General features: G+C 57.0%; 1 protein-coding gene across 4 annotated transcripts; it reads right to left on the reverse strand.

Moving 5' to 3' along the window:
* Positions 1-1,351: 1,351 nt before the first annotated feature.
* Positions 1,352-18,552, reverse strand: EGFL7 (EGF like domain multiple 7). Of its 4 annotated transcripts, XM_069032114.1 has the most exons (11): positions 18,398-18,552; positions 17,116-17,414; positions 13,907-13,975; positions 8,688-8,856; positions 7,019-7,141; positions 6,753-6,865; positions 6,044-6,139; positions 4,610-4,774; positions 3,716-3,780; positions 3,275-3,431; positions 1,352-1,633 (listed from the first exon to the last, which is right to left on the reverse strand). In XM_069032114.1, exons 4-11 carry the CDS (start codon positions 8,765-8,767, stop codon positions 1,611-1,613), a joined length of 822 nt encoding a protein of 273 aa, XP_068888215.1. In that variant the 5' UTR covers positions 8,768-8,856; positions 13,907-13,975; positions 17,116-17,414; positions 18,398-18,552; the 3' UTR covers positions 1,352-1,610. The 4 variants fall into 4 exon arrangements, with proteins under 4 accessions (XP_068888215.1, XP_068888214.1, XP_068888213.1 ...); XM_069032113.1 differs by lacking the exon at positions 17,116-17,414; XM_069032112.1 differs by lacking the exons at positions 13,907-13,975; positions 17,116-17,414; positions 18,398-18,552 and adding an exon at positions 12,069-12,158.
* Positions 18,553-19,004: the final 452 nt, after the last annotated feature.

Raw genomic sequence — 19,004 nt, forward strand, 5'->3', positions numbered from 1 at the left:
AGCCTGGTCACATCCCGGTGCCTGCAATGCCCCTTACGGAGGCAAAGGGCTCTGTCGGGCTCGTTTTGTCACTTGTCATGGGCAGCACTGGCCGAAAGATGGTGCCTGTCCCGCGTCTCTGCTGCTCTGCAAGGCGGAGCTGCCGCTCTCCAAGGCCTGTAAAACCTCTGCAGAGCCACAGGGTGGGTGAGCTGCAGCTGGAACGGGGCTGGGAAGGCTTGAAAGGCTTCAGCTCCCTCTTTGGGGGACATAAACCCCTTTCCCAGTCAGATAAAAGGGGTTCCCCTGTGCTTTGGGGTGATGGACCAACAGAGCTCCTGGATCCCTCACCGGGAGCTGTGGAATGTAGATGCCCTCGGAGGCTGGGTCAGGTCCATGGTTCCTGTAGCTTTAGCTCTCCTGTTCATGGCACAGGGGGACCTTGGGACAAGCCACCTGGGGCTACTTAGGTAACCAGCACAGCCAGCTCCTGCAGCCTGTGTTGGTGGAGTTGTGTTTATCCAGCATTTTGGGGCCAAAGCCTCAGCTGGGAAAGGCAGGGAGCTCCCTGGAAGGAGCCCTTGGGCCGAGCTGGTGCTGGCAGGGGCTTTGTTGGAGGGGCCTTACAGTACAGACTCAGGGCATGGGAAGGGTCGGGGTGGGAGGATGGGAACCAAACCAGCACTTTGTGAGAGTGGCAGATAAAAGGGCTGTCATGGAGGGTACACCCTCCCCTGGGAGGGCTCCTGGGGAAGGGAATCATGTCTGACTCCTCCTGGGAGGAGAGAGCGGTGCCTCTGTGTGCACTTGTCTGCTGTTCACTTTTAATTGGGCAAAGAATGTCATGTGCTTTACAAAAAAAAAAAGGAAGGAATTACACCTTTTGGTTATTTAAATAAAGGAGCCTCCTGGTCTTGTGTGGGGGCTGAGGGAGGAGGATGTGGGGTGCTGAGCCCTCAGCTCTTGCAGGGGGTGGGCTTGGTGATGGAGGGGCAGTGGGGGTCCCTGTCCCCACCCTGTGCTGCCCAGGCAGGAGGGCTGTGCTTCACCCAGCATCCCTGGTCAGGCACCATCCCAGCTCCTGGGCTCCTGGAGAGCAGAACAGGAGCTGCAGGGATGGGGCACCCACTCCTGTACCCAGCTCTGCGGTACCTCTGCAGGGACCACCTGTCCCCTGCTGTGACACCTGCCTTGGGGCTGCAGGGACTTGTCCCCACCTTCTCCATGTGACAGCAAGCACAGGGAGTGTGGGGTGCAGGGCAGACAGCACAGCCAGCGCTGGGACATGTTAGCCCAGGATAATGCTAAGGAAAAGCCAGGTGAAGCTGAACACCCCCCAGTTCACACACAGCCAGTCTGGCACAACCAGGCACTCATGGCACGAGGTAAGGCATTTATTTGCTGCCTCTCCAGCAGGGAGAGGGCTCAGAGTCCAGTTTGGAAGGAGCTGTGTAACCTTTGGTGAGGTGAACTCAAAGAGAGAACAATGGAGATGCTGATGGGAGCTCAGCCTTCTCCTGCTACCCTGTGCCTTCCTGGAGATGGTGTGGCTTCACCCCAGCCTGGGGCTGGAGAGAGGGAGATAAGAGCTGTGCATGCACTCAGCTTGCTCCAGGTCCTCAGGTGCTCTGCTAGAGTTCGTTCTTGCAGGAACCTGGGAAGATGGGAAACAAAAATAAATTCAGCAACATCATTAGCCTGGCTTTGGTTTGTGTCTTTCCCAGGCAGAATGAGACTGACCGTAACCTCTGGGACTGTCACCCACACTTGCTGCTTTCCCTCTGCAAAACACCCCCAGGCTGGCTCCCCCACACTCAGGAGTGTCACTCTCACCTCTCTGGCATGTCACAGTCTGTGCCTGGCCCCTGTGCACAACGTCCCCAAACCCAGTCACAGTCTGTGCTGGATCAGGGGTAATTCAGATTTAGAGGGGCCAAAATGGTTATGGCTTAAAGAGCTCTGACCTGGTGCCTTTGCTGATGGTTTAAAGAAGAGAAAATGGGTTTTCTGGTCATTGCACACATTGGGGAGTGCTGTTGTAGGGTAGCACTCAGCTGGGAAATGCTCCACCAGGCACAGAACAGGGATGGCTGAGTTACTCCATGGGGTGCCCTGCAAGCCTCAGGGCTTGCTGGAGTATGACAGGACACCTTTGTGTTCTACAGGGACTTGCAAGACCACAAAAAGAGACAAAAACAAGTTTTGCTTGCTAGAACAGACTAGGCAGAAATTAATTTTGGGACTTTGGAGTCATCCCTTGGAATGAATCCACATTACCCTGTGATACTGCTCACATTCCTCTGTGCTGTCACTAATAATATGTGCAGGGCACTACTAGAAAACTCAGCCTGCTGGAAAGCTCAGTGGTTCTGGTAATTACCCCTTTCTGAGATGCTTTTTAAGTGTCTATTTGCAGCTATTTTGTCTTCAAACAAGTTCTTTGAATTCTTTTCTCTCTCAGCCATTACTCTAAGCACTGAACTGGGACTGGATATGCCCTGAACCAGTTTCTCCTGAGTCTTTCCAAGACTCAGCAAGCTGCTGTTGCACATCCCAGCCATGCCTAGTTTCTGGAAATATTTAATGGGGAAATGAGCTGCGAAGAGCTGCCTATCAAAATGAATTGTTTATGTGGTTGTGCTCTGCTTGGAGTCAAGGTGAGCACCACAGGGACCTGAGGGGATGCTGTCCCTCTCCATGCTGGGGACACCAGGCAGGACCCCCCACCTCCAGCCATTTCACACATGACAGCTCTCACTGGGGTCCCTTCCTCAGTTTGCTACTTTGGAGACCCTCTCTGGTGCCCTTACTGGTCTGTAAGCTTCCAGAAGAAATGCCTAAAACTTCCCACGCTCGTAAATCTGCCAACTTCTGCATGCTCCCTAAACTTCCCTGATTGACTTTTTGGACTGTTAATTTCCTAAGAGCCAGGGATTCTCGCCTAAGGACCGAGCTACCAGGAAGGGACAGCAGCAGTGAGGTGCTGCTTGCCACACGTGGCCCACTGCTCCCAGTGGCTCCCTCAGCTCTGCCCCACAGCCACGTTTCCATGTGCCAATCCTACAGTTTTTGGCTGCTACAAGGGCAGTCAGATGGCGCAGCCATAGAAACAGCTTTGAAATGAAGCTAATGGGCTGTTTGTGTTCATCCTTTATTAATTACAGGCTGCTGAGCTTGAGGCAGATCCAGATTAACAGTGGCATATGTGTTACTGATCTCGCTGGCCCACATCTGCTCCCCGTGGCCAGGGTGGCTGGAGGGAGATCCTCCACCCCTGCTTTTTCCAGGCACTTACAGGTCTCCAGCCGCTCCTCCAGGAAAGAGATCTGCTCGCTCAGGGAGTCGATCCTGTCCAACTGCTGGAGGGAGTGGGACAGGCGGCTGATGGGGTCTGCACCGACATCCTCTGGCGGCATGAGGTTGTGGAAGGGGGCCAGCACCAGCTGGAGCTTCTGCAGGGAGAAGGGGAGCTGTGAGCGTGTCCCCCAAGCCAGCAGGACCGCCCGGGGGGATGCAGCACCCGCCAGGGAGGGCTTGTGGGGCTGTGGTTGTGTTCAAAGGGCTGCGGGCCTGGAAAAGCCACGGCGCGGGCGCTGCCGGCGGCGGGGAGCACAGCTGGGATTGCTGCTGGGATGTTAAAAATAGAGCCGGGGAGGAGGGAAACCCTGGCTGCAAACAGCCCCGGGTGGGAGCTGGGCTGAGCAGGAACAGGGCAGGGGGATGTGCTGCGACTCACCTGCTCCAGCGCTTCTACTCTGCTCCTCAGGTCCTTCATTTCTTCCTTCATTTCACTGGAGGGACCTGAAAAAGTGACCAAGGGAATGTCAGCGAGTAAAAGCCCGTTGCTGAGGTGAGGTGGAAGCTGCTGGGGAGAGAGACATCACTGCAGGGCTCTGGCCAAGCTCTGCTTCTTTCCACCCCCAGGATCTACCCCCACTGGGATCATCCCCAAGGGCATCAGCTGGACCTGCTGGAATCTCATCCAGCTGCTAAAGGCACAGGCTGCTCCTGCTGCTGCAGCACCTGCAACAAAGTGGGGAGGGTTTCAGGCGGTGGCGTGATGATTAAAGGACAAGAGATCTGGTGGATCCTGGCCTTTTGTGCCCGTGCTGCCAAAACACACCCAGCTCTGCCCTGTCCCGTGGTGGGCACAAGGGATTGTCCCCTCTGAGGGCCCTGGACAGGGGTAGAGGCAGGTGGGGCCCTGCTGTCCCGGATGTTTGCTGCGTGCTGCCCGTGCTGGCCACAGCGCATTATTACTCACGGTACGAGTTTGAAGTGTCACAGCGCGTACCAAAAGTAATAATGGGCCGTCACCAGCGGCGCCCGCCGCTCCTCGTGGCTCCGGACCTGGCCTGCGGGAGTGAGGACGATGACGGAGAAAGCAGACACATCCCAGACACCTCCAGCCACAGCCAGGCCCTGTCACCGTCACAGACAGATTTGTGCTTGGGGGAAATTTTTGGGTGGGAGAAGCACTCCTGGGTCAGCGAGAATGAAGCTGAGGGGTTCTGGCTGCTCTCCCCTCTTCCATCTCCTGCCCCTGCTGCTCCAGCCTGCGATGCTGAGCATTACCCCAGCTCCCACTGAAGGCCCAGAGCAGCTGGGGCTCAATGTGGGGACAGGTTACCTGCTTGGCTGGGGGTGTCTGTCCCAGGCGCTGGCACCAGGGGCTGGCACCCCTTGTCATCGGCAGCCAGGCTGAAGCCGTCCCAGCAGGCGCAGTGGAAGCTCCCGGCTGTGTTGATGCAGAGCTGGCTGCACCCGTGGCTCTGGCTGGCACATTCATCCACGTCTGGAACACAGGAACAGCTCAGTGAGGAGGGGGACAGGGTGAGGGCACAGGTGGCTTAGGCACAGGGTGGCTGCAATGGAACGCCAGTGAGTGCCCCCCGAGTGAGCTGGTGTTTGTGCTGGGCCCAGCTCTGGGTGTCTCAGCACCACCAGTGCCCAGGACAGCCCTGGATAAACCTGGCTGGAGGGGGTCTGGCCTCCTCCCCTCCTTCTGTTCCCCCCACAACTGAGCCAGAAGCAAAAGCTGTGGTCAGAAACGTCCCAGCTCTGCCCAGGCGGGCGCAGGCAGCGCTCGGCTCTCATCCCGGATTTACAGCCGGGGTTTTGGTTCCAGCCAGCTGTGGCGAGGAGCTATCAGCCTTTCAAGTGTGTACAAAACCCAGTAACCTCTCCTGACACGGGGGAGTTGTTAAAGCTGTTCCCACAAAGCAGAAGGAGCTGAAGCGCTTCCCACGCCCAGGCGAATCTGTTTTAGGCAGTGGGAAAATCCTTTCCCCCGGAGCTGGAGCTGTCAGCGATGGGCTCAGCCCTGCCTGGCCCAGCACGGGTCAATGCCACACACTCCTCCTCTGCCTAACGGGAGGCTGGAAAGCTGGGAAAAGCTGGGAAAAGCTGGGAAATGCCGTGGCAGGGGTTTGCAGCACTGGTGTGCACCATGCTGCCCGATTTCCCTGCACTGTGAGGAGCACCGGGCTGTTCCTGTGCTGGAGAGGAGCCTGGAGATCACCAGGCTTCCCCTCCACCCCCGGATATTTTTGGTTTAAGGATTTTCAGTCTCTGCAGTAAATGGGCGTTTTCGTTTACAGCAAGAGTTTACAAAGCCTGGGAGGGATGATCACGAACACAGGATCTCAGGCTGGCCCCACAAGGGCTCTGTGCTGCAGAGAGGTTTTGCTGGCCTGCTCACAGCTCTGCTCACAGCTCTGCTCACACCGACCCAGCACGGAGCAGCAGGCAGAGAAAATGGGGGTGCCAGAGCTGCAGAAGAGGGCTGGGAGCACTGGGGCAGCCAAAGGGAGGTCAGAACTCCCCTGGGAGCCATACATCCCATCCTTTCCTGGAGTAGGTGTGCGCGTGTGTGCAGAGGGACAGCACCAGACATGGCCCAAGGTCTGACAGGAGCCACAGCGCTGGTCCCATGTCCCCACCGAGCAGGGCAGAGGACACCCAGAGCCCCATGGCAGCTGGGATGCTCCCAGGAGAAGCTCTCCCAGCAGCAGCAGGGCACGTGTGACACAGGCAGCAGGGACAGAGGGGACATGGCCAGTACCTGTCTGGCAGGCTCGGCCCGTCCAGCCGGGCGGGCAGGAGCATCTCCCGGGGAAGGCGCAGCTCCCGCCATTCTGGCACGGCTCCCAGCACAGAGCTGTGAGAGGAAACACCAGCACAGCATCACCCAGCAGCTCCGGGGGTGCCCAGCTCCCTCCCTCCCACCCTGGGTGTGTGCACACCCCAAAACACACCAGCACCACACAATGGGGTTGAGTTGCTCAGGGGGAACAGGGCTCAGGATGGGTGGAAGGAAGAGGACCTGGAAAGAAGCTGAGGGGCCTGCAGGCAGCACAGATGGGAAGGAGGAGGGCAACAGGCAGCAGCAGCCCCTGGTGCCATGCTCTGAGCTCCTCTGGGGACAGACTGGCTGCTGCTGTGGTTTGCATTGGTTAACTCCTGAAAGCATTTCTCATCCACTCCTTCTGATTTAGATGGAAAGGACATACTCGTTTTATTTATCTTCTGGTAACTATAAAGGTGATAAGTGATCCCCAAGTAAAAAGGCCCAAGAGGCAGCAGAGAGAAAAGCTGGGAATTAATCAGATATTGAACCACATTTGGCTGTGATGCTAAAAAATTAATTCAGGGAGAATCCACCTGACGGGCAGAGGGTTGTTAAAGGAGAGATGTGGTGCTGGGGCCTCCTCCAGGGACATGGAGGGTCTGGGGACGGGCAGTGGCACCAGGGTGACCCAGCAGCTCCTCACCTCTGTTACAGCCGAGCGTGTGGCCGTTCGCTCTGCTCCAGCCAGGACAGCACGAGGCCGTGGGCTCAGGCAGCTGCCTGGACCTCTGCCTGTAGGCAACCCTGTAGATGGTCCTGCAAGGCAAGGATGGGCTGAGCTGGGTGCCCCAAACCCCTGTCCCGCTCCCGCAGCAGCCCAGGGGGCTCCAGGGGCTGGGATCTCCGTCCCTGTGGATCGAGCAGGATCTGTGCTGCCACAGCCCCCGTGGCACAGGCAGGTGGGCTCACCTGTAGGTGCTGCAGAGGCGGTGGCCCTGGCAGGTGGTGAGGTAGGGCTGGTACACGGGCTGCACGTGGGACTCGGCGTGGGCGCTCAGCCGGCTCGGCAGCCCCGCGGCGCACACCCTGCGGCTGAGCACAGAGCGGTCAGTCCCACAGCCAGGACACGGCCTGAGCACCCCTCCCTGCACACGGCTAGTGCACAGCAGTGGCTGATTGCCCCAGTGACCTGGAGAGCCACTTCAAGCTGTTTCAGGTCAGTGACACAGCTCTGGAGCACTGTGAGCTGTGCGGGCACTTCCTCCCCAGTCCCGGGGGAGCAGTCGGGACCCAGATTTAGGGATGATTTATTCGTTCTATTTATTGTCTCCCTTCCCCTAAAATCACTCACTTTCTGGGCCCATCTTTCCTTTCTGAGACTTTTGCATTCCTGAAACGGATGCCCCTGTGGTCACCAAGAAATTAATGATTTCACAGGAAGGGTCAGGCTCACCGCAAACAAAAAAGTAGAGGTTGGATAAAAGGCACTCCCCAGCCTTCCTAAGATAAGTGTTATCCAGGCAAAAACTTTCCCAAGGTTAACAGCCAAAGGGGTCTTGGTTAAACATCCTTTTTTTCAACGATTTCCAGCCCAAGCAGGTCAGTCCCACTGAGGAACCCATCTACTTGTCTCAGCCTCCCAGCTCAATTAGAAACCAAAATAAAAAGCCTGGGAATTAGCATGGACATCAGATGGCTTCCATTAACTCCAGAAAACTCCTCTCAGCCCCATGATTAATGTTATAGAAGATGCAATTATTAAATGTCAATTGTTTGCTTCGTAAAATTCAAAATAAAGTTGTAGCTGCAGCCTGTGCGTGTGAGCGAGGAATTCAGCTGTGGTTTCAGTCCTGGACAGAATGTGAAAGGTTTGACGCTGGAGGAGCATTTCAGCATAAAAACAAACTTTGTAGAAAATGTGAGCTGTGTCTGGGGGCGGGTTTTGAGCTCCAGCTCCTCTCTGCTTGGGAAGAAACTGGGGCACCGAGCTCTGGGCTTCCTCAGACCCAGCAGGAGCTGAGCTGCTCCTGCCCAGGCTGTGCTGGGACCCAGGGAGTTCTCCCAGACCCACTTCCCAGAAAGGGAAGGGGAATTGCTGGAGCTGCCACTCCTGGGCTTGCAGGACCATGGGCCCCAGCAGCATCCAGGGGACAGCAGCACAGCCCGGGACTTTCCACATCTGTGTCCCTGGATGTCCATCAGAGCTGGGAGCTGCATCCTCCTCTGATTGAAACTTCATCCTCCAATGACAGCTTGTTCACAAGGCTTGATTTGTGCACCAGCAGCATTTTACACACATTTTCATGAAGGATGTGCTTGCAAGAAACAGTAACAATTCCTGAGCAGCTCAGGGCCTGATGAGCTTTTGACTCTCCCAGACAAAAAGCCCAGAGTGTCTTTGTGTCCCTGCATGGAGTTAAACAGAGCTGGGAACTTTCCTCTGAGAGATTTTTTAGCTTCAGTGACAAAGCAAACAACCAGCAAAGGGCTGCTGAGCCCTGGTTGCCCTGGGAGAGCTTTTTCCATCTCCTCACCAGCCCAGAGAGCCACATAGGGCTGTTCCTCCCCAGGAGAGGATGTGCCTCGCCCTGATGGGTGGAGGACACACCTGAGAGGTGCAGAAAAAACGGGGCCTTACCCTGCCCGGGCAAAGCCCTCCGTGCCGGTGGTGCTGAGGATGAGGAGGAGTCCCCAGAGGAGGCAGAGGAGGCTCTGCATGTCCCGTCCCTCCCGCGGCACCGCCGGGTCCCGCTCGTCCGTGGGATGTGCTGGCTGCTACTGCATGGCTTGTCCTTCAGAGGGGATCCCTGCAAGCAGGAGAGCAGCACTGTGAACACGAGGAAATTTCAGGAAAAAATTCTTCACTGAAAGAGAAATTGGGCACTGGAATCATCTGCCCAGGGAGGGGGTGGAGTCACCGTCCCTGGATGTGTTTGAAAAAAGCCTGGACGTGGCCCTCAGTGCCGTGGTTTAGGTGATGAGGAGGTGTTGGGTCATAGGTTGGACTTGGTGATCTCAAAGGTCTTTTCCAACCTCGTTCATTCTGTGATTCTCTGAGGTGTCCCTCCCCAGCTGGTGACATCAGACAGAGCCATGGGGACAAACCCCTGGCAAGGTGGGAGCTGCTCCAGGCACAAACCCACCTTGCCCCGCTCATCTCATCACCGTGGCACAATAATAATTCAGGAATTATTCTTGATTTACCCCAGGGGGTGCCTGGAGATGCTCTCAGGCCACCAAAGGCTGCAGAGCTCTGTGTTGAGGGGCAGGGAAGGGACATATTTTGCCTGAAACTCGCTGCCAATCGCAGGCAGCGAGGGCAAAACAATGGCCTGTCATTTCTTAATGCACACAGCATTGTAAAGCTGCGTTTTCCCACCACACAACACACTGAAATCTGATCTTCTTCTCTTTAGGACACAAATTCGTGACAGAGAAAAGTGCTGTAAGGGCCATATGTGCCATCTGCAGAGTCAGTTCTGAGGCACAAACCGAGAGGTTTTGATTTTCTAGCAGAGGACAAATACGAAACGAGGCTGAAGAGGGTCAGTAACAATATCCAATTTAAACACCATCTCATTTAAACAAACCACTTGGCCTCCGGATGGCAGCAGCTGAAGGAGGAAGAAATAAAGGAACCCACCTTAAATATGCACCAGTTGAAGAAAGAATCAGCCCTTCTGACTAAACTTTCAGAAAGGGGAGGCAACACAACAAGAAACCTCCTTCTGAGACTGCAGATATGGTGAGCTGCAAATCAATGTTCTAAAATGCCCAAGTGCTGTGGGGCAGGGTTGGACTGCAGAGTTGCATTTTGATCCCCAAACTGCACTGGGATAAATCCCAACTCTGAGACAGGTTGGTACAAATAACCGTGGCAAATCTGCAGGCCCTGCAGGTCTCCAAGCCCTTCTCCAAAGCACTCAGGATCATCCTTTCCTTAGTGCAGGTGAATCTGAGGCAGGGAGAGATGGAGATTCACATCTGGAGAGAAACCAGCCTGGTGCCTTCGTGCCCCTCAATACCAAATATCCCAGCACATTTCCATGCAAGCCCAGCCCTGAGGATGGAAGGAGGATTTTGGTGCTTTAAGGCCTGTAGTCCTCCATTCTCCTTCAAACACAGCCATGAGTTTAATTTCCTAATGATGAATTTATGGCACCTCCACCATCAGGAAAGCAAACCTCGCTTGTCCTGCATGAAATTTTTTTCAAAAGTAGTGGAGAAGATTTCCCTTTCCCCAGTCCTCCTGGAGACATTCCAAGGACACTGGCGCACAGACACACACCAGCTCCCCTTTTCTCCCCCAGCTTTTCCCAGGGCTGTACTGGGACACAAAACTTCCCTACAACCCCAGATCCCCGGTCTCTGAGTGCTGCTCCTGAAGTCTGTAAGTCAAACACTGCCAACCATCTCCATCCTCCCACAGGATTCCCGCGGCTGCCATGGGAGCTTTCGCTGTGGGGACAGCAAGAAACACAGGGCATAAGCCTAAAATACAGACAGTTTGTTTGTTCACTTTGAACTGGAGCAGCACTGCCCTACCTCGAGTGCTCAGAAAATCCCTCTGGGTCATAAAATTATGGTTGCTTCATGCCAGAAAAAGCTGTAAAAGTAGAAAATAAGATAGCCTAGACTTGTCTTTTTCATGGGTTTCAACCATGAGAACCAACCTCTTTAAAGCTGCTGAAGATCCCCCAACCTGTTGCCACCATCTATTCTATGCTTTTTTAAAAGCACAGAACTTAAGGAAAACATCTTTAATGCTCAAGGAAAAAAAATACTTTTTTTGTCTCTGCCTTTCAAGCCTCTCAAATGAAGAGGTGAAGCCCCGTGGTCTGGCAAGTGAAGTTATGTCTCAGGGGTCAGCAAAGCCTCCTTGGCTGGCCACGTGCTTCTGCGAGTCTGGGGGTCCCTCTCCCACCAGCCAGAACCATTCTCAAAATTCTCCCAAGTCTGCTCTTGCCTCACCTGCCACAGCACCCGAGGGAAACACACCCCACGGGGCAGGTGAGCAGCACTTTGTCCAGCTCTGCCCACGGAACCAGGACTAAAACTCCAGATGACGGCAGCAGGAGGAATCGTGCTCCGGCTGCAAAGGGATGAGAGGATCCAGCCCCTGGCGAGGATGCGATGACCCTCCCGGGACCGCCACGGCTGCACTTTTCCAGACAGCCTGGCCTGGTTCTGCAGGTGAAACCGCGGCTCCAAACACGGCCTGTGCCCTCAGAACCAAACCCTCCCGGAGAGGGTCAGCCCCAGCCGCGGGGGGATGGATTCTCCCTCCCAGACACCTCCAACTGCTCCCTGCGCAGGCTGGGATGCGGTACCGCGGGGTGCGGGCGGGATGGAGCGGGACACGGGCACGGTGACACCGCGGAGGAGGCTGTGGCACTGGCCGGCGGGGCACGGGGACACGGGGGCTGCAGGGACAGCGTTACCATGCAGCGGGCTGCGGGGACACGGACGTCGCGGGGGGCTGCAGGTTCTGCAGGGACCCGGGGACGGCGGGGGCTGCGGGGACGTGGGTGCCCCGGGGGTCGGCAGGGACACGGGGGTCCCGGGGGTAGGCAGGGACGCGGGTGTCCCGAGGGGCTGCAGGGACACGGGTGTCCCGAGGGGCTGCAGGGACGCGGGTGCCCCCAGGGGCTGCAGGGACACGGGTGCCCCGGGGGGCTGCAGGGACGCGGGTGTCCCCAGGGGCTGCAGGGACACGGGTGTCCCGGGGGGCTGCAGGGACGCGGGTGTCCCCAGGGGCTGCCGGACGCGGCGCGGCGGCGGCCGGCGCAGGGATGCTCCCCGCGGCCGCAGCAGCCCGAGCCCCGCTCCCGACCCAGCGCTGCCCCCGGGGCAGACGAAGCCCTCCCGCCGGCCCAGGGCCCCCCCCCGGCCGCCCCCCGCGCTGCGGTACCGAGCCCCGCTCCGCCGGCACCCCCGTCCCCCGCCCCTGCCCGCCGGGGGATGCGGCCGGGCCCGCTCCGGCCGTGCCGAGCCCCGGGCGGCGCCCGCCGGGACTCACCGGTGGCGGTGGCGGAGCCGCGGAGTCGCCGCCGCGCCGCGGCCCCCCGCGCATTTCCTCCCCCGGCCCGAGCCGGTCCCTCCGCCCCGGCCCAATGAGCTCCCGGCGGGGAGGAAAGCGGAGCCTCCCGGCCGGGGGGAAGCGCCGGGGCCCGGGGATCTCCGCCTGCCCCCGCTCCGCCGGCCCCCGCCGGCCGCCACCTGCCCCCGGCTCGCCGGGATGCGTGCGGGGACAGGGCAGCACCGCCGGAGGGACCGGGTCCCGCGGGGGAGTCATGCGGGGACAGGGCAGGACCCCCGAAAAGCCCAGCCCGGGGCGAGGGGACACTCTGGTGTTGTGTCCCTAATGTCGCTGCCGCACCGCCCCTGATGGAGACAGGATTGCGGGAGACCCCCGCCCTGGGTGGATCTGCAGCCTTACCTGGTGACCCCCCGGCAGGATGAGCCCCCAGCCCCACAGCCCGGCCCCACGTGCCCCACGCTGCGAGGACACGCGGCCCCCCAATGGCCCAGCCCGCCTGGGTGGGCAGCGGATTAACAGCGAGAGATCCCGGCACAGCCCCGGCCCCTCGCCCAGGGGTGTTCAGACTCCCCGGGGGATGGTCCATCACCAGCGCAGTGGCCAGGGCAATCTAATTCTCTTTACTAAAATATTACTGCCCAAATCCGCACTCCCCACCACGAGCACAGAGGAGTTTAGGGAGAGACATCACCTCTCCCTAGGTTAGAGACCTGCTCCAGCCCCTCCCTCCATGCCCCGTTAATCCCCCTGAGCTCATTGCAACGGCCAAGTCCTGCAGGAGCCGGTGCTGAACCGCCAGGTTTCCAGCCAGCCCTAAAGGATGCTTAGGGAATTCCTTGGAAGGCCCCCCAGCTGCGGAGACCCCGAGAGACTCCCCGGGGTGACACGCAGGGCTCAGCTCCGGCTGCCCAGCACCTGCCCCGGGACAGCTCAGGCAGCCTGATCCCAGCTGCCTACAGGCTTCTCCTTTTAAATGCCCAGTTATTTATCAAAGCAGCTCGGTTTGTGCCAAATTGCCACTTGTTTTGTCTACATTTTTGTCTGGAAAATTAGAGCACAGAGGGTTATTGTTTTTCCAATGACTTAGGCGCCTGCCCATGCACAGAACCATTCTTAAAGATAGCAGGGATCTGATGTGCAAATGAATGGCAGGATACAGCCCCCTGGGAATATTTGTTCCCATTAAGCTCTGTAAATTTTTTTGAAATCATGTAAGCATTTAAAGGAAATATTTACCAGTTCAACAATAATGGCTCCAAAAGAACAACTGAGATCACTGGCCCGTCCCCTCTATTTCCTCAGGGATACGCTGGGGCTGCTGATGGAGCTGGAGCTGTCTCAGGCCGTGCTGCACCCTCTGGGGAAGCTGTTGGGTGCTTGGGGCTCTGAGATGTAAAAGGAGCTTTGGTGGGATCCTCCCTGAGAAGGGGATGAGGGGAATCCTCTCTGGGAAGTGCTGGTGGAGACAGAGATCCGTCCCAGCAGCTAGGAAAGGCTTGCTGGTGCTGGTGGAAGTGCAGCTCCGTGTTACACAGCATCTCACACGGGTTTGTTCACCCTCTGGCCCCATCCTACCTCTGGGGAATTATTTCAGCTCCCTTAACTTTATCAGCACAGGCAACTTCTCCCCAGAGCCTTGGAGGCTCAGTAATTATCTCGTTATGCAGAGAGTGTTACTGGTTTTTTTCTGGTGTACGGGGGAGACGAACAGAGCCTGAATTATTGTCGAATAATTGCAAAATGCATGTGGAAGCCAAAGCTTCTCTGTGTGGCCATACTGAAAGCACAGGATCTCATTTTGCAGCAGAGACACTCACCTCATCCACGGTGCTCCATCAGGTGTCCTGGGCAGGGATCCTTTCCTTGAGGAGCATCTTGGTTTCTTTCTATGAGGACAGAAGAAGCCCAGTGTCACACTCCCTTTGTCAGGCAGGCAGAGAGCAGTGACCCAGCCCTTGCCCACGATGGACCTGGTGTTCCCTGGACACTCCCAAAGATCCCCGCAGAGCGGGGTGGAGGATGAGAGCAGGGTGGTGGCCGCAGAGTCCCCTTGGCTCTGGCACTGCGCTCACACCGCTGGTGTGCCAGAGAGGCACAGACACTGTCACACCCATGGCAGGGCATGAGGAAATCCATCCCCATCCCACAGTGGGTGTTTTAGGAGCATCCTATGGCCCTGATCCTCCCTCACCTTGCTGTGATCCCAGTGGGAACCCAGGCAGACCCACGGTGCCTTTGCACCTTTTAGGGCTGAGCAAGTCGGGGGACGAGCAGGGGCTGAGCAGAGCAGAAGGGATTTGCTGGACAGGATCTATCCCCTCCAGCAGTTTTGCCAGTGCTCAAGGCTGGGATTTTCCAAGAACCCAGGAGAACAGGATGCACCTGGCACACTCTCCCAGGTGTATCCAAGCTCAGCTCCCTGATTTGTGGTCCCATCTGCTGTTCCCCAGCACTCCATTTTACCGTCACACTGTGTTTTACCATTTACCCTCATTTAAGGACAAACATCCCTCACTGCCCAGGAAACCTTTGCATGAATCCCTGGGATTCCAAGCGTGAATTTGATGGTGAGGAAGAGGATGGACTCATCCTTCAGCTCCTCACAGGACACCACCACCCAGTGCAGGACCAAGCACGCTCCTTCCAGGGACTCCACTGGAGCCTCCTCAGCCATAGGCAGCTCCTCCCACAGTGCACTGAGCATTTTAAAATTCTGCCGGCATTTTAATTGCAAAATGTTTCCTTTCCAGTTCCATTTATTGGGTCAAATCTTTGCTCAAGCAAGTGCCCGTGTCAGCTGCTAAAGAACTGCATACAGCCCATTAAAAGAGCATTTAATCCTCTGCTCTCAGGGAGGGTTCTGTGTCTTCTGTGCTAATATTCATTATGCTGGGAGGGAAATCCCCCAGGACAAGGCCTGGCAAAGTTCCCTTGGAAGCAGAGGAGTTATGCCAGTTCAGAGTGGGGGAAGATCAGATCTGTTGGCACTGTTAATGTCGCTGTGATGAGCTCCTGACAAAGGCAGCAGGGGATTTTGGCTCCTGCCTGCACGGCCGCCTGAATTCAAAGTCCTCCCTTGCCCGATGTTTTACATTTTCCCCCCACAGCTTTCTCCTCTGCACACCAGAAGTGTACTCCCACGACATCTAATATTAATGCTTGTCTCCAGGCCAGCAGAGAAACGTTTCTGCCCAGCCTCCCTCTTAGATTTAACAATGTCAAAACCTCCTTGTCTCCTGCTGGTTTTACCACCAGCGTGAGCTGGGAGGGACGGTGAGTGCTGGCCTGGAGCAAGGCTCAGGCTGAGCACCAGGCTGGCTGTGCAGGTGAGATTTTCACCCACCTCCCTATTTCCTAGAGCCTGCCAAGCCAACTGCACCTGCCCAGGCATCCAAAATCCCCCTGAGAGCATCTGTGGTGGATTGAGGGCTGGAGCTGAGGGCTGGAAGCACTTCCCTGTTCGGTGGGAGAACTTGGAGGGTGTGAGGTATCTGGGGCCGGGGTGGGGGGCATGAAAAGGAAAGATTAACAGAGGAGAATTAATAGGTCAGCACTAAAGTCCCACATGAGGAGCCTGCTCTGAAGAGAGCAGCACTTCCAGCCCCCTCACAGAAAACGGGACGTGCCCAGGCACACGAGCGCTCCCCAAACCAGGGCTGGAGGTGCTGGAGTGGCAGATGGATGGGGACACAGGCAGGACAGTGACACACATACAGATGCAAAACTTTTCAGCTCCCCACAAGCCGTGGCTGACCCCATACCTGCGGCGCACAATGGGCTCTCACTGGTCTCCGCGGGGGTCTGGCACAGAACTGGAAGCACTTGCTAAAGCAAGAGGGAATTTTTGGTGCTTCTCAACAGCAAAAAAAAGAAAAAAAAAGAAGAAGAAAAAAAAAAGAGGAATGGCTTTTGCTGTTCTGGGACAGATTCTTCCTCTCAGGCTTTTCATGAGGCTGTTTGTAAACTTTACCCTTCAGTTTCAGCTTTGGAGCAGCCCCTGTTCTGCAGAGCTCTGTGAGGAAAATGACCTCCCACTAGTCTACTCTGGCCCATATTGTTCTCAGCTGCGTCAGCTGCACACCAGTTATCTCAGTGGAAATCTAGAGGAGTCCACTGATGGCAGTGGGATAAAACCAGGTCAAACCAAGAAAAGGACTTGACCCATAACTCTTGCTCTGCTGTCACCAGTGGCTCAGGACTCTGCATATTAAAACCGAGACCTGAGCCCCACAAAGTGATTTCTTTTTGGCCTGAGTAAGGACTTCACAAGCATTAATTGTCTCAGGACCAGTGTGTTGTGATTTCAGGTGCCCATGGGGACAGCCAGCAGTGGAGCTGGAGCTGTGCAAAAGCAAATGCAGGAACAGGGCACCACCCCATAGCCAGCTTTATTTTCCCTTACACGCACACTTGAATTTTTATTTACATGTAGAGGAGGCAGCAATGGCTGCCGTGTAAAAACTGGGAAATGATTCATCCCACCTAGGAATAAACTGAATTTTGTAGCTTTCTGTGAAATTTCCCTGCCAAAACATTTGCAGTGGTCCCCCATCCCACTTTCCCAGTGAATCAGCACATGGGAAGTGTGGTGGGATAGCTGGGAGCTGCGGGACGGCTCAGCCCCTTCACCATTCCAGGGAACAGCTCAGCAGAGAGCCCTTCACACAAGGAATTTTTTCTCTGATTATCCTCCTCTTCCAGGAGAAAATCTCCAGCTCCAGGAACCTGCCCTAGGCTGAGGGCAGGACAGGGACCCGGGGGCTCACTTTGGGAGAGAGGAAAGAACAGCTCTGATCGCCCCCTTCTCCTTGCAGAGACACTTTTGTTTCCCTGTCTGGTCTGGGACCTCTTCCCCGGTGTTTCTCCCAGCCCTCCTGCTGCTCCTGGGACTGTGGGGCGGGCTCGTTTACCCCAATTTGTTGCAGTTTGTAAATCTGCCTACCCCGGGCCAGCCCCATCTGCAGCAGCAGAGCCTGGGAAAGGGCTCAGATGAGCCCCCGGACCAGATTCAATTTCGCTTCCTTACCTCCAGGGAAACTTGGGAGAGCTGGTAGTGGAACGGCAGAGAGGGGGGAATACTCCATCGGCAGATCACAGGGAAGAACAGTGAGAATCTGCCGGGGCAGATCCGTGTTTTCCACTGCTGCCCAGAGGTGGATTTTTGAGGATGCTCCAGCTCCAGCCACAACGGCCTTCCACAGCCTCCCAAGCACTGCCAGACCTTCCCAATCCAGCTTGAAATTAATTTAATCACTGACAAAGCCTTGTTGTTTCTTTCTGCATTTGAGCCTCTGCTCAATGAGTTGATTCCATGAATGTTGCACCCTGGGAAAAAATGTGCTGGGTTATTTCCACCGAGAGCCCTTCACTGGCGTGGTTCTGCTCCATATTCCTGCACAGCCAGACAGTGCCTGGGTATCCCAGCTATTCCTTTATCCCAAAACACCCTGGAAAGCCTCCTGCCTACGCTGTGCAATGTCACAGGTCAGGACAGCAGGACCCACAGGAAAACATCATGAAAACCACCCAGCTCCGTGGTTATAAATCTGGGAGGCTCTGCTGAGCTCCTGGAGTGCACACCCAGCCCGACCCAGGCTCGGCTGGTAGTCAGGACAAGCCTTGCTGGGACAGCCAGGACAGTCCCTGCCCACATCCCTGTCCTGCCCCACATCCCACTCGGGGCTGGGGATGAGTTGGGCAGCGCAGTGAGGAGAGCAGAGGGCTGGGAGCACAGGGGGGAGGATGGGGATGTGTCAGAGGTATCCAGAGAACAGGCAGAGGGAAAAGGGAGGGAGTTACAGAAAGAAAAGAGATTAGCTAAGAATTTCCAGCTATCTCACAGGAATTCGTGCAAGTGTTTACAGCCTCTGCATGCACAGGAGGTAAAATTTACCCGCTGGCTTCTCCTCCCCACGAAAACAGCCCGAGTGCCAGTGGGGTGACTTAAAAATAACAACACTGAGGCCGGGTTCTGCTCAGAGCAAAGCCGAGCTGGAGACTCAGCTCAGCACGTGGCTGACAGCGGATCCAGCCTCTCCGGGAGCAGGTGGAGGCTGCCTCACACACCCCTGCGTGCTCCAAGGGATGCTTTGCACCCCTGTTCACTCTGTGCTGGCTGTTCGACCATCCCCAAGGCTCCCACCAGCACGAGGAGGGGCAAAACCCACTCAGAGCTGGCAAGGATGCGCTTCTAATGCCCGCAGTGCCAGCTTCCCATCCCATCCCATCCCATCCCATCCCATCCCATCCCATCCCATCCCATCCCATCCCATCCCATCCATCCCATCCCCGCTGTGGCTCTGTGGTACCTTGGGTGCCCCGCTGCCCCCGCCGTGCCGGGAGCAGCCCCGCCGTGCTCCCTGGTGGCTCTCGATGGCCATCCCTGCCCGGCCACCCCGGGTCCAGTGGCCCCGGGCACCGTCCCAGTGGCCCCGGCATGGCCGGCCGCCGGCCGCGCACAGGCAGGAGATGGCTGCTGAGGTGGAAGGGCGGCTTTTTATGCTTTTCTTCCTGTATAAATCAGGCCGGGGATGGACAATCCCAGACAGGACTTCCTGTGTGTGTTGTGAGCTGATAACGGGCGCCGCGAGGAGAACAAACACGGCCGCCCCGAGGGGGAGAGGGGGCCACGGGGCGGGACCCCCACACCGAGCCCACCGGGGACGGACACGGGGGGCTGACACGGAGAGGAGGCAGCCACGAGTCCCTGGGGACACGGGGAGGGACAGGGCTGCTCGCCCAGGCTCCCTCCTGAACCTCTCACCAGGCCTGAGATGGGTGGGACCCGCCACCCTCCCACCTCACCGGGGCACCTTTTGGCAGCTCCCACTGCAGCCACCTCTCATTCCCCCTCAAAGAGGGACACTGGGGACCCCCACAGTGCCAGGGACCCGTGCCAAGCAGGGCAGGGCTGGT

The sequence above is a fragment of the Aphelocoma coerulescens genome, chromosome 17, assembly GCF_041296385.1.
Source record: "Aphelocoma coerulescens isolate FSJ_1873_10779 chromosome 17, UR_Acoe_1.0, whole genome shotgun sequence".
NCBI lineage: Eukaryota > Metazoa > Chordata > Aves > Passeriformes > Corvidae > Aphelocoma > Aphelocoma coerulescens.